The 13,681-nt window shown below is 37.6% G+C and overlaps 1 protein-coding gene and 4 non-coding genes across 17 annotated transcripts in view; 2 read left to right on the top strand and 3 right to left on the bottom strand.

Moving 5' to 3' along the window:
• The window catches only part of ajm-1, a gene marked incomplete at both ends in the record, with an annotated part of 30,674 nt that overhangs the window by 6,368 nt on the left and 10,625 nt on the right, over window positions 1–13,681 (bottom strand). For 6 of the 13 annotated variants that reach the window (NM_001381048.1, NM_001330906.2, NM_001381046.2 and 3 more), the window contains 10 exons: window positions 6–656; window positions 706–888; window positions 956–1,875; window positions 1,946–2,059; window positions 2,516–2,584; window positions 3,443–3,616; window positions 6,883–7,001; window positions 8,612–8,919; window positions 9,798–9,917; window positions 12,106–12,176. In NM_001381048.1, the coding sequence (NP_001367381.1) occupies window positions 6–656; window positions 706–888; window positions 956–1,875; window positions 1,946–2,059; window positions 2,516–2,584; window positions 3,443–3,616; window positions 6,883–7,001; window positions 8,612–8,906 (2,525 nt within the window). Of the gene's footprint in view, window positions 1–5; window positions 657–705; window positions 889–955; window positions 1,876–1,945; window positions 2,060–2,515; window positions 2,585–3,442; window positions 3,617–6,882; window positions 7,002–8,611; window positions 8,920–9,797; window positions 9,918–12,105; window positions 12,177–12,443; window positions 12,507–13,681 lie in introns of those variants that run through there. The other 7 variants (NM_001330909.3, NM_001330910.3, NM_001330911.3 and 4 more) reach the window with 7 other exon arrangements.
• Window positions 8,042–8,332, top strand: C25A11.7. The gene has a single exon (NR_071809.1). It is a non-coding gene; the product is annotated as an Unclassified non-coding RNA C25A11.7 (non-coding RNA).
• On the bottom strand, window positions 8,051–8,266 carry C25A11.8. Its single transcript, NR_071810.1, has one exon. It is a non-coding gene; the product is annotated as an Unclassified non-coding RNA C25A11.8 (non-coding RNA).
• H08J11.9 lies at window positions 11,085–11,143 on the bottom strand. The gene has a single exon (NR_071807.1). It is a non-coding gene; the product is annotated as an Unclassified non-coding RNA H08J11.9 (non-coding RNA).
• Window positions 11,085–11,143, top strand: H08J11.8. The gene has a single exon (NR_071808.1). It is a non-coding gene; the product is annotated as an Unclassified non-coding RNA H08J11.8 (non-coding RNA).

Genomic DNA, 13,681 nt, shown 5'->3' with positions numbered 1-13,681 from the left:
CTCACCTGCTGGATCCGTTTCTATTCAAATCATTCGGGTTGTAAAGACGATCACGGTTGTTCTCGTCATTATCCAAATAACCCATGGCACTCTGGCTTGGAGCATATGGCACATCCTCAACCCATACGTTACGGTCAATACGCTCGATAACTTGTCTTTCCACTTTAGTGGTGACTTCTGGTTCGCGAGTCGTGTAGTACATTGGCTGAGTAAGTTTTGCAAGAGTTTCACTGCTCAACAGATGGTTTTTCTTTCTGTTCATTGCCTCCTTCTCGGCAAGAAGTCTGCGCTTCTCGAGTTCAAATTGCTCCTTTTCGGATCTTTCACGTACAATGTGATCCAACTTGTCGCGTGATCTTCTGTCTTCCAGACGACGATTGTTGGCACGCTCAACAGCTTCTCTTCGCTCGTTTTCACGAATGAGTTGATTGTGGCGTTCACGTTCCAAAAGATCAGCTAGTTGAGCCTCTTCATTGGCTCGTTCACGATCACGACGTTCCTTTTCTCGCATTTCCCGCTCCGAAAGCTCTTGGGCCTTTCGGTCCAGCTCATCACGCTGTCTTTGGCGGTCAAGTTCTGCGTTACGTTGGGCTTGGCGAGCAGCAGCAGCTCTTTGAAGTTCATTCAGACGAGCAATTTCTTCCTCCTCTTCTTGTCTTAAAATTTGCATCTTTGGTATAAAAAATAAAGTATATGTATACTCACCTTCTCTTGCGCTCTTTCTCAGCGGCAATTCTACGTTCTTGTTCACGGCGCTCCTTTTCTCTGCGCTCTTCTTCTTCTCTTACGCGCTCGCGTTCCATCTCATCAAGACGATCACGATCACGAGCTTCCTTCTTCCGTCTTGCTGCTTCAATAAGCTCAAATTCTCGTCGCTCTTCTTCTTTTCTGAAAATTATTCATTCAATTTCAGCATAAGGCCAAAAATAAAAGCAGATTGAATATTTCAACAAACCTCTCCCGTTCTCGTCGTTCAGCGTCAATTCTTTCCATGTCAATCTTCTGCTGCTCAAGACGGATTCTTTCCAAACGTTCAGCCTCTTCACGCTCTTGACGCTTGCGGAGTCGTTCACGTTCTTCAGCTTGTCTATGGACATCTGCAACCAATTCTGCTTCTCGGCGCTCTTCTTCACGACGGCGCATCTCGCGAGCCTCATCTTCGAGACGTTGGCGTTCCCGGTCTTCAGCTTCACGACGTTGAAGCTCAAGTTCCTGACGCTCTCGAGCTTCCAGCTCGCGACGTTCACGCTCGATTCGTTCCAATTCAAGACGTTCTCGAAGCAGACGGTCCTCCTCTGCCTTTTTCTCTTCACGCTCACGACGCTCCCGTTCTATTCTTTCTCTTTTGATTCTTTCGATACGTTCGATTTCTATTCTTTCGTGTTCACGTCTTTCACGTTCAATTCTCTCCGTCTCGGCTTTCTCCTTTTGGCGACGTTCTTCTTCGAGACGTTCTCTTTCCAAACGAGCACGCTCTCTTTCAAGACGTTCCATTGTTTTTCTCTCTTCTTCAGCTTTTTCACGATCAATGCGCTCTTTTTCGAGTGCTCTGCGTCGTGCAAGTTCTGCTTCTTCCTCAGCTAGACGTATGCTCTCAAGGCGATCCCATTCTTCACGACGTTTCTTTTCACGTTGTTGGCGGAGAAGACGTTCTTGTTGAAGACGTTCTTTGTCTGCGCGCTCTCGTTCAGCAAGTGCTCTTTCAGAAAGGTTCTGCTGCTCACGAAGACGTTCCATTTCTTGATGTTCTCTTTGTGCTAATATTCTTCTGGCATTATCTTCACGATCACGACGATCCTGCTCTTCCTGTTGACGCCGTGCTTGATCCTCTCTGATTCTACGCTCCTGTTCTTCAATGTCTCGGTGATAAGTGACCTGTAACACAAATAATTATAAGATCCCTTATCATCCTCTTTTCTTATCAAAGACAACATCAACGCCTAACCTTATAATCAACGGTTTTCTCCTCGCGAGTTCTGCCGTCACCGCTAGTAGTTGTTGTTGTGGTCGGGTATGGAAGATATCTGTCCAGAGGTGATGCAGGTCTTCCGAGAGGTGTCTGAAACTGATCATTGAAGTATTCGACAAGTAACAAAAGTAAAACATAAGCAAATATAATTGTCGTAGCACTTTTACTCTTTCTGCCCTCTACCGCATATTTCTGTTGAGCGAGCCAGCAAAGCTGAAGTGATAATCAAAGTAAATGAGAAAAATCAATATGCAAATGGCCGCCTGGAAATTTAGGAGAATGTGTGCGAAATGTAGAAAAATGGAGGCCAAGAACAACAAACTAAGCGCGTCGTTTTATTGATTTCAATAAAAGTCAGAAAAGAGGGCATATTGCAATAAAATAAGAAAAGACCAGTTTTTGAATCTTATTGCTATTTTCTACATTTTGTAAAAAGATACTTCATCAACATCACATGTTAGGGAACCGCGCAAAAAAAAAGTTTTTCGTAAACAATATCGCATTTCAAAAATTCACAATTAAGAACCATTGAAAAAATCAACTTACTTGTGACAATGCTTCTGTGCTTCTAGTAATAATTGTTCTTGTCATCACTTCTCGTCGGTAGTACTCGTCCTGAAATTCTCAAAAATTAAAAAGAAAATGAGTAACAAAAAGAAGAAAATGGAGAAATGTGAACATGAGGGCAAATTGAGTATGTACACAAGTTTTTATGATACGGGCTGGCAGTCAATACTGTGTGCGCAGTGTCATGTGCACAATTGAGCTTTGGAGCCAAGGTGCGAAATAGTGAGAATGGAGAACTCTCTTTTCAATGGTACTCCCATTTTCTAAACCTGCTTTTTGCTCTAAATCATGGCTAGTATATAATTGATTCGGAATATAAAAAAAAATAGATTGATAAATGTCAAGTGGTCTGGTGACCATCATCGTTTCGAAGAGAGTAAATGAGGAGAAATGACGCGAATCGCGTTGCCTTACTTTTTGTTGGTGTTACTGTTTTACTGTTTGATGCGAAAACTAGATTGGCAGCCAGGTTTCGCAAAGAAATCCAAAAGTAAACGTGGAACAGAACAACTTGTAGGAAAACTTGTAGTTCCTAGTTTCTCATCACTAATAGCTATAGTACAAGTTTGTTCTTGTTAAGAAAATGCCGCAATGAGAGGGTAGATAGAGTTTGTTTATTTAGCTTAACCTAGGAAATATATTGGCTAATGATTTTCTGCTTCAACGACTTTAAAACTATATTTATGAATATTAATTCTCATGTATAAAAACTATGACTAATTCCTTTGCATTTAATCTAGAAAATACACAAAAAAACATGTTTAACTCTCTATGCACGGTTTTATACCCGACACTAGGAAAAGATGCCTCAAAACATAAACAGAATTTCTCACGTGGCATGTAACATCCTCAAATTTCTAACTTTCGGTAAACAAACAAGGTCGAATTTTAATGCATCAGACTTACCGATGGTGTCTCCACATGATGGTATGTGGAGGTTGTTGTTGGCATCATATGGTATTCAAAGACGCTGCTGTGCGAGGGTGCCGTTGACGGCGCGCGATGCACCGGGATCTCGCGAACAGTGGATCGAGACGTCGCGTGTTCCGAGAGAAGATCTTCGCGGGACGAACTGATTGACTGAAAGTTATATTGTTTCATTACAGAACACACTCAGGTTCTGAACTTTAGATTAGAAATTGAAAATAGTCATCGTGAAGATTCAATTTAATTTCAAATTAAATTGAAATGTGACAGTGATGTAAAAAACAGAGGGCAAAAATAAAACACAAAAACTGGGTTGGGTTGGGTTTTGGGTTTACGACGCGGTTTATATCGTATCACTAATGAACTTTCAATTATATTACCGTGTGTTGCACTTTGACTATCGACATAATGTTTTAGCAGGGAAGAAGAATCTACACAAAGCTGCACACGCAGAAAAGCAACGGCAGAAAGAAAGAAGAGTAGGCTCAACGGAAAATGAGATAAGTATTGTTAAGCCGGACGATGCGGTGTGTCCATCTCCGGTCCGTGCTGGAGGTTGATAATAACAAGGTGTTGAGACAAGAAACGAGCAAAAGGTAAACACAGTGTTGCCAGCCGCCTAGACCATCTTTATGTTTACATGCTGCTACGTCGCGGATTTTATTTTCCTCATTTTTTACCCATTATTCTGAAATAAAAATAACAAGGACTGACTGAATCTAAGTTGAATAGAACTCCGAGAAAAACTGGACGAAACGCACACTACATGTATACACTATTACTAGTTTTCAATTCGTTATGAGGAGCGAAGAGCGCAAGCAGAAGAAGCGGTCACTTTTTGGTTCAGTCCGTGTATCGCGGATGTAACGGATCTTGTTTTATGGGAAGTCGTTCTGGGAAAAACGATTTATGTCAGTGGAAATAAAAAAATGAAAAGGGAGGAGAGGAGAATGGAAGACGGATTATTTTTAAGACGGCTGCGCCAACTGTAAAATATCAATGTTGTTAACTTTGAACTATTCATTATCGTAATCATGATTCACTATTTCCCAGTTTAACTATTCAAATATGCTACAAGAGTCTTTAAAAAATAAAATTTAATAATAAAGAAATGCTCAAAGTTCTAAGACAACGGAACTGTTCACAAGAGGTACAACTGGTTGATGGATTGGCAATTCCCAGGGGTTCTAAAAGTGACGACCGACCTTGACGTCCCATCGTATACTACGGGCGTTCGGCTAGCGCTTATACTAGTCAAAGGTGCGGAGGTTTCTGCTGGTATTATTGTTAGTGCGAGTTATAGAGAAACAGAGAGAGAGAAATGGAGGTGACCGAGGGCAACCGGGGCAAAACATTCCGCGCGGAGGAGCGCAACCGAGACACGACAGTCTCTGTCCCCACTCTCACCCGCCACGCCAACTAACCCATGCAATTATGCACAAGATACATGTATTATAAGAGGAATCCAACAGAGGAATAGAGAGCGCTGGCAAAGAGTACGAGAGGGAGAGAAGTGGGGGAGTGAGCGGGAACGGTCAGCGGGAGGGTTGCCCGAGATAGACACGAGGGAAAGTGCGCGAAAACAATGAAGGTGAGTAAATAAAATTGGAATATGGACAGGGTGGTCAGAAAGCTGATCATTTTGATTTTCATATTCAATGTCTGTATCGAAAAAATTGTATGTAATCTTGAAATTGCATATATCAAAAATGTGTTCAAAAAATTATACTGAAAATGTTCCATTATCCAAAAGCTCAGTGATTGTAGCACCACACAGAGCAACAATAAGTTTCAAAAACTGCATCGACACACCCTATGAATCATTCTCCGTATTAATGCCTCAAAATCGTGATCCACCTATTTTGTCCCGGGGCAAAGCGGATCAGCATCAATTCGCTGCAAAATGTTGTTGCCTAGCCAAACATCTTTCTCAGATTCACACAGCTTGGCATATAATACATTAGGATATTGTTTCAACCTTCCTTCCTAAATACTACAACCTTACCACCCACCGAAGCAGGTGGTGGTACGTTTTCAAACAAAAGAAGCTAAAGAGGACGGGTGAAGGGAAAGAGTTGGGCCAATTGAGCACACATAAAAGAGCATAGCTCGAACGAGGGAAAATTGCCGACAATTCATCATAATATTGGTGTTTTCTCAGAGCTCAGGAATAAGAATGGAGGGAGATGCAAAGGGAGCCAAAATTTTGAATTTATCTACTTGAGCCTAAATCATTAAAACAAAAGTTGAAAAAAAAAACTATAAAACAAAGTCTTTCGTTTAGAGTTTCAATTTCAATTGTAATCTTTTTCTAGGATTAAGATTCAATTTCCAAACTTTCAATTTTAATGTGAAAATGAAAGCTTTGCCAAACCAACAACCAACACTGTAGGGTGCCTATGGTGATGCAAAGCGTTTATCCGACTCATGCGGAAAATATTAAGCCTGTCCAGCCCCCCCCCCCTTTTGCTTATCGGAATGTTTCGACCATCTCCTCTCTCTTCCGCGCTTGCTTCCATTCAGCTTTTCCGATGCTTCTTCTCCACTAAATTGATAAATACCTATTATGAAGACGAGCCGTTTTCTTCTTTTTCCGACAACACACAGTCATTTCTATTCTGTGTGTGTGTGTGTATGTGTGTTGTGTATATATTTTCTCATCGCGTTGAAACACTATGTTTGAAGTGAAGTGTGATTGGAATTCCCCCTCTCACAATCCGTGGAAACACTGGTGAAGAAATGCCAATGGGTAGAGAAATAGTGCGTGGAGAGCACGGGAGTCCTGATACAATTTGATCGCCTAGCAAAGCATCTCAAATAGAAAATAGGGGTGGTCGAATGATCCAACTAACAGTACGCAATGTAAACACTGAAGAAAGTTTGGTGCAAACGAGCGAGAACGGAGGGGAATAGGAGCGAAACCAAATATGCAAATATTTTGAGAATACAGAATACTCTTTCGAGTGCGAAGCGGGCCCCCCGGATGCATCTTCATTTCTTCAGCCTCCCGCCAATGTTTGGCTTTTACATGACACCCGGTACTGTACTAAAATCGAATTTTGGTTGATATCATTGCATAACAAAACAGTAGTATGTTGGGAATAATACAATTTCTGACGCATAGAAACTATTGCTTGACGGAGTTGGAGGAAAATATAGTATTTTGAATAATACAAAAAAACAACAAAAACCCTCTCGTTACTGAAATTGATGCATTCAGATTAAAAAAAAATTACAACGTATTAGAAATTATCACGTTAAAAAGTTATAAAGTTATATTTGATGAACACGATTAACAAATTTTTAAATTTTGAAATTTAGTCGAGACTAAAAATTGGGATCACTGCAAAAAAATGGTGTTCTACTTGTGAATCAATTTTTTTTTTATAACTATTTCCTAAATAAATTCAATCAAATACCTTTGAGATAGAAGATGCGTGATGGTGTTGATAGCTGGCTGCAGATGATGACGACTGATTCGGGATCGGTAGCGGTGGAGGCGGCGCAACATCACTCGGAACACCACTCATTGAAGAAGCTGAAAAAAAAAGGAAATTGGATTCGAATTGAATTGGTCGTCGGCAACTTTTTTGATCGTGAAAAAGTAGAAGTAAAGAAACAACACAAAACTGCGTTTTTTTTCACCCATCAGACAACAATAGTAATTGGTTCGTCCCGAAAATCGTTACACTTTCGGTTTTCGTGGTTCTGGTCACTAGAGTTGAGGAATTCAGTTTGAAAAAAAACCAAATGGAAACCCACAATTCTAAGTTACTTTGTAAGGTGAGAATGAGGCATTGAGTGAAAATGGAAAATGTCGGAGGAAGAAAGGAATCACGAAAAAGAAGTAGCAACCAAAAATTACCCCAAATCAGTAAAATTCCGGTTTCAAGAACAAGAAGAAGGTGAAGCATAAAAATGGAATCAATAGAAAATATATAATAATGAAGTGAAGCTGGACCGGTCTCACCGTCGAACGGGACGGAAGAATAATAATAATAATAGGTAACCCAATGATGAAAATCGAGAAGTAACCAAATATCAGAGAGCGCAAGCTGTCCTCTGCGGCCGGTTGAAGCCCATAATGTTTGCTGTTTGAAAATTTTTTCTCGATTTCTTGAAATTTTTTTTATTGTTAGGAGGTAGAGAAAAATTGGAAAAAGTTTAGAAAAAATGCTGAAAAGAGGAAATAGAAAATGTGCTTGTAGTTTACAAATCGTAAAAGTTGATTTTTATGCAAGATTCCTGTTACTATTATTTGTTTGGGATTCTGGTAATATGCAAATTTTACAAAAGAAAGTTGTGTAATTCAATTAGAAACTTTATCCTGAGCGACAAGAGGAATGGAACCACAACTAACATGCCCAACATGTAATCCGATACCAGAGCAGGCGGAGTAGGCCTTTCAATGTTGACTGCCTAATGATTGGTAATAAGCCACTATAAACAGAAGCGTCTAATACCATAAAAACCGTGTAATTATGAGGAACAAATCGTTGTTGCAAAACCGAAAGATATGCCGCCCTGACGAGTCTCTCCGGTATGCAGGTGGATTCCACGGAAGGGTATCGTCGCCCGTCTTATCGAACGGTCAAATCGTTTGAATGAAGGTCGATCCTCCTTTCTGGCCCTCTTATTTCTCTTTGTTTGGGCACTACACCTCCATCATCCCACCTTTTTCTTTATTTCCAAACGAGGAAAACGGACAGTTGAAAACGGTTCTTCATGTTCTCAAGTGACCACTGAGTGGAATTCAAATTGTCTGATTTGGGAATGAAGAAAAAGGAAAAAGGGTATTTGAAGGAGAAAGCTGATTTCTCAGAAGCAGCCACAGAAAATAATATAAAAACTTCTTGTACATCGAGTTCTAGTTTGCTGAGTTACATATTAGAGTACCAAAAATTTTGATACAAAAACATCAAATTGAAAACAAGTTCGTTTTAAGATTTATATAGCTTTTATTCAAATGTTTTTCCAATCATTAGAATGTTATAATTAATTGAACTTGCCCGCAGGCCTATAAGGAACTAAAATTGTCGTGAAAACTACCAAAGTCTACATTTTTGTGAAGACAACTACGGAATTTTGGTGTTGGTTTTTTTAAAGCAAGAGAGAGCTTTTTTGGTAGGCTTGAAATTATTTTCTTACCTGAATAATTTGGAGCACTGTAAGAGCTTGTAGTGGTTCTTTGTGTTAAAACACTTGGCAGTGGTTGTGCTCCTGACAGTAAGGAAACTGGAATTTTTGGAGCAGTTGTGATGGACGGATCGTTCCACGTTTTTGGAGCGTAGTGCGTCGTAGTTGTAGTGGTAGTATTTCCAACAACTTCTGTCGAGCTCAATGGAGGCGGTGGCGGTGGAGGAGCAGACGGATGAAGAACAACTGATGCTGGTGGAGGTGGAAGGTCTAATGGTGATCTTGGACGCTCGCTGGTTGCATCCATTTCGTCCTTGGTTCTGTAAAGACAATTTACATTTGTACGATGTTTTTTTTGTTGTTGGTAGTTTGAGTAAGAGGAAAAAAGTGCGCTAGATGGGGGCGAGAAGATCAGAGGGGATGGGAACGATTGGATTAATGATCCGTAAATTTTCTTATAATTTCGATACCATGTTTTTTGTTTGAAAAAACAACTATTTGGATATGATATTAGAGAATGTGCCCAGTTTTTAAAAAGTGTTACCATGATTATTAATCAAAAAAGGTAGCGGAGGTAAAACAGGCATTGAATGAAAGCAATAGAGCGATTAAACTCAACCTGGTGACTTTTAAGTAGTTTGATAAGCTTTTATATTTTTTAAGTACACGTGCTTTGCTCGCTGATCTTCAAAAACAATAAAAAGGGTAATTCTCTGCTTAATTAGACGTTTACTGTTGATAGTTGATCATAGGAAAAACGCTGTTATTTTTTGGTATTGGACGAATTCATTTGTAATGTTTAGAAGTATTTTTAATTTAGTAGCACATGTATGTTTGTCTAAAAATAGCATGTTGCATAAATATTTAAGTATTTTCTAACTTACAAAAATCAGTAATTCTATAAGGTTTCAATCTTAAACAATAATGCGAGAAAAAGTGCACGCCAAGAGCAGAAACGTTGGCATGTAGACATTGTTAGTATTTGACAAATGACTAAAAGGCGCAAAAGGAGAAAACACTGAAAAAGGTTTGAATCATTCCCTCCTCTTATACAAAACGATCCATGTGGAACGGAAGAAGAGCGTTTTTGTACAGAATGGAACGGAAAAATAAATATATACATATATTTATTAGTTTTCTGTAAGAAATGACTCAATCCTACTGAAAAGTTGGCAGAAGAAATATTCACGAAACTCACTTTTGCATCAACACTGTCTCATCAGTTGGGTTTGAAGCAAAAGATTCGTTCAACAAATCTTGCTCGTCGCGATTTGCGTCAAATGTGATAGATGCAGAGCGAAGTGAAGCGTTGTCGTCCCTGAAATGATTATGCATAATTGGCATATTTCCAAAGTATATTTTCATAATTTAACTCCTTAAATAATTTTTAGATTTCTTACAAAGGCCTCCGAAACAAATACGTTGAAAGCGGCGAATAACTCATAGGCAATTTTTTTGTGGAATTTTTTAGATTATTCGATTGACGGAAAGAAAAAGCGAGAGACTGAAAAGGAGGGTTAGAGAGCAATCATCGATTGTGTTATCAGCAAAAAAAAAGAAAAAAAAGAAAAGGAGAATCACTGATAGGTGTATACGTCTCAGAGATTTGGCCAATACTATTGAAAAATGTTTGTGTTGTAAGTGTGAGGTGATGGAAAAGAGGACAGGGGAGCATCAAATGTTTGTCCTTTTTGGTGTGAATGTGTGTGATGATGACAGTATTGGCGATAATGCGAGAAAGATGCGCAAAAAGGCGGGGGTCTTTGCGTTTGATTTATTATTTTTATCAAAAAGGGGAATGTGGAAATTAAATATTCGGAAGAAATATCTTTGGAAAAATTTCTATATAAAAACTAACTATAAGTTCGACATACGTGAACTATATTGGTTCATTGTTTAGCTTTCAAAAACTCAGAAATCAAAGTGCAAATTGTGAGCTTGCTTTCTAAGATTATTCTTTATTAATTCAAAAGGCAATTCGATATGCAACTGGGGACAATTCTTCAGGTTTCTGTAATTTAGACTTTTTTTCAAGTTTGAAATATATGTTTATAAGTTCTATTTTTAGCAGCACTTATGTCGAAAAATTCCTTCCTTATCATTTTGCTAAAAAAATTTTAATTCCGCCTACCCTTAAAAATAGCTTTTGTTACTACTAATGAATGGTCAAGAACAAAAACAAGATTAAGCAATGAAATTGAGACAACAACGTGTGAAGCCATATCACTGAGATATCAAAGGAAATATCCAAAAATCCTGTTGGTAACAATGATAGCGGCAGAAATAACAATGGACGTCGTAAAATTCTAATGTTCAATGCCGCATTTCATACCCAATTTTCAATTTCAAATATCTAATTTCTAATATAAGTGCTAACACCACCCGCTGTGCCCGATCCCTGAATTACTACATTCCAATCTTTGTCATATATTCTCATATTCCCGGGGAAAGCCGGGAGGGGCAAATTTTTCTCCTGCAACCAGCGACATGGCCAATTTGCTATGATTTATTTGTCAAACCTATTCAACCACTTGTCGAATCAAGTGAAAAAGATGGAAACGAGAGAGTGGGGGAGGGGTATTGATATCTATTTGTTGAGGGGTGCAAGTTACAAGTGGCAATATATGTTGGAATAGCTGCAAATAGTTGACGTTTTGATGAAATATTTGGAGCACCTTTGTTTTTTTAGGAACAGGAAAAAAAACGTACTCAGAAAATTGAAAAAATTTTCAGGGCTCCCAAAATGTTTTTCTTTTCAAAATCTTTGCTTAAATGAACATGGATAAAAACCATCTTCACAAACACCCAAAAATTGTATGTTTTTGGTTCAGAAAGAAATAAGCTACCCGATAAATTTTTGAATTCGAGCAATTTCAGAAATATCAACAATATTTACACATCGAACAACAGTATTTTGAATAAAATATGCCACCAGATCTTGAATTAGTCTGTTATGTTCTTTTATAATTGGATGATCATGCCAAGATTAAAATGAAAAAAAAGTCAATGTTTACAATTTTTCAAAGACATAGCCTAGTCGTTATTAATCACAATTATATGTTAAAATTTCAAAAAAGTAGTTAGAGAAAATAAATAATGCTGGAAAAGGATGATTGTTTGCAAATTATAGTTCCCCATAGCATGGAAAATATTATGTACGTACATAACGTTTAGTTCATTTTAATCATATTGATATTTAGAGGTTGACGCGGGTCGATTTGAAACCAAAGAAATCAGCCCAAAATGGCATCACTAAACCGAGGTAAATGAGAAAAAGAAACCCAATCGCGACCGGTTGTATGGATGTCCGAAATGGAAATACAAATGATCGAATCGAAATCGAACGAAAAAATCAGACACAAAAAATTTGTGCGACCTCGAGTGAGTTGACCAGTCGGATGGAAATAGGTGACAATAGTTGTTCCCAATATCAAATTCAAAAAAAATTTTCAAAATTGGTCAGTTAGTGAAATGGAATGAATGAAAACAACAGAGAAAAAACTCACATGGTCACTGTTTTGCGGCGCTCCTCGTTGAAAACCAGTTCTTCCTCTTGATCACGATCGGCGTCGGCGAGCTGCAAAAAGAGAACGTTTAATAAGTTCAGGAAGGTCAAAAATGAAATGAATTTGTAATTTCATTTATTATTCTAAGTTTTACTACTACTTGAATACTAACAGATGTTACAACATTTCTTCTCTTGACTCTAAAAACGGACTTGCCAATGATGATCGTTATCTACAGTTTTATTCCTTTGACGTTAAAGTTATCTAGTTTTGTTGTTCAACTTTCAAATCTCCCATCTAGAGAAATGAAAAAAAGTAACAAGAATCAAGAAACAAACCACTATAAATTGGGACATTTTCTGAGTATGAATTTCAGAAGTTGTTGGATCGAAAGGTATCATTTTGGGGTCTGGTCACCTGAATATATCAAAAATTCTAGATCAAGTATACAGAAAGCGTTGCCTGGTTAAGGAAGAGGTTGAATGAATTGAGATGAGTCACCTATTCAGAAGGCGTGCAGCAAACAAATTGTTGGAAAATGAAATATGGATGATGTTGAAATATCAAATCACGAATGATACTGTTTGGACTATGGAATTTGTTCCAAAATTGCCGATAAATTATTTTATGAATAGTTTGTGTATTTTCAACAAAGTTTGTGAAAAAAAACCAATAAAAATTTCGCAATGACCTGTTACAAATTGGTTTGGTTTATATAACTTATCAGAAAATTTAATTGCAAACAAAACTATTATAAAATACTAATTTCTCTTAAAAGAGAAAAGTTTAATGAAAATGTTCTTTAAAATATTTGAAGTTCAATAAATAAAAAAACAACCGCAAAAAAATAAAATTTTTTAGAAACAAAAAGGGCTCAAATATTTATCGAAAAGCCTGACTGTCAAAAAAAGTTGGAAACAGAGTTTCGAAAGTATTGGTAAATATTGGAAATTGAAAATTACATTTTTTAGTTTACTCATCAAAAAAGTGAGCAGTTTTCACGTTTGTGATATTACAACGTATTTCAATTTTCGAATTAAATTTTAATGAATTTATTTGTCATTTCATTTCCCTAAAAGTGATGAAATTAGTGGCGCTATAAATTTAATCTTACCGTACTTTCTATGTATGTGCAATAATTTGAGATAAAACAAAGTTTTTTTTTTAGTTTCCTATAGCTTTCTTCATGTCTTTTCGTTTACAAAAACGGCAAGTTTGTTAAATTTCTTAGCAAACTTTCAAAATAAATTAGAGACCAATTTTCAAACTAAATCAAGCAAACGAAAATTTTATTTGACCTCTTAATATTATTTGAATGAAAACATTCTAATTTCATGGCAACAGGATATTGCCCAAATTGTACTCATGTTGTACGTTCTATCTTTCACCTTATTTTTAAAAATTCAGAAAAATGTTTTCATATTGGGTTTTTCGAATGATTTGGCAATTGGCTCTCAAAAATATTTTAACCAGTGTAAATGCTCAAATGCTCAAAGCCACATAATTTTGATGGTGCGAGGCCATCAAAAAGAAAAAGACAAACGAGAAAACGGAGTGAAGCGGAAAGGACGGGGGA

The sequence above is a fragment of the Caenorhabditis elegans genome, chromosome X (genome assembly GCF_000002985.6).
Source record: "Caenorhabditis elegans chromosome X".
In the NCBI taxonomy this organism is placed as follows: domain Eukaryota; kingdom Metazoa; phylum Nematoda; class Chromadorea; order Rhabditida; family Rhabditidae; genus Caenorhabditis; species Caenorhabditis elegans.
The sequence above is the reverse complement of the archived record's forward strand: the minus strand, read 5'-3'. Positions and strand labels throughout refer to the sequence as shown.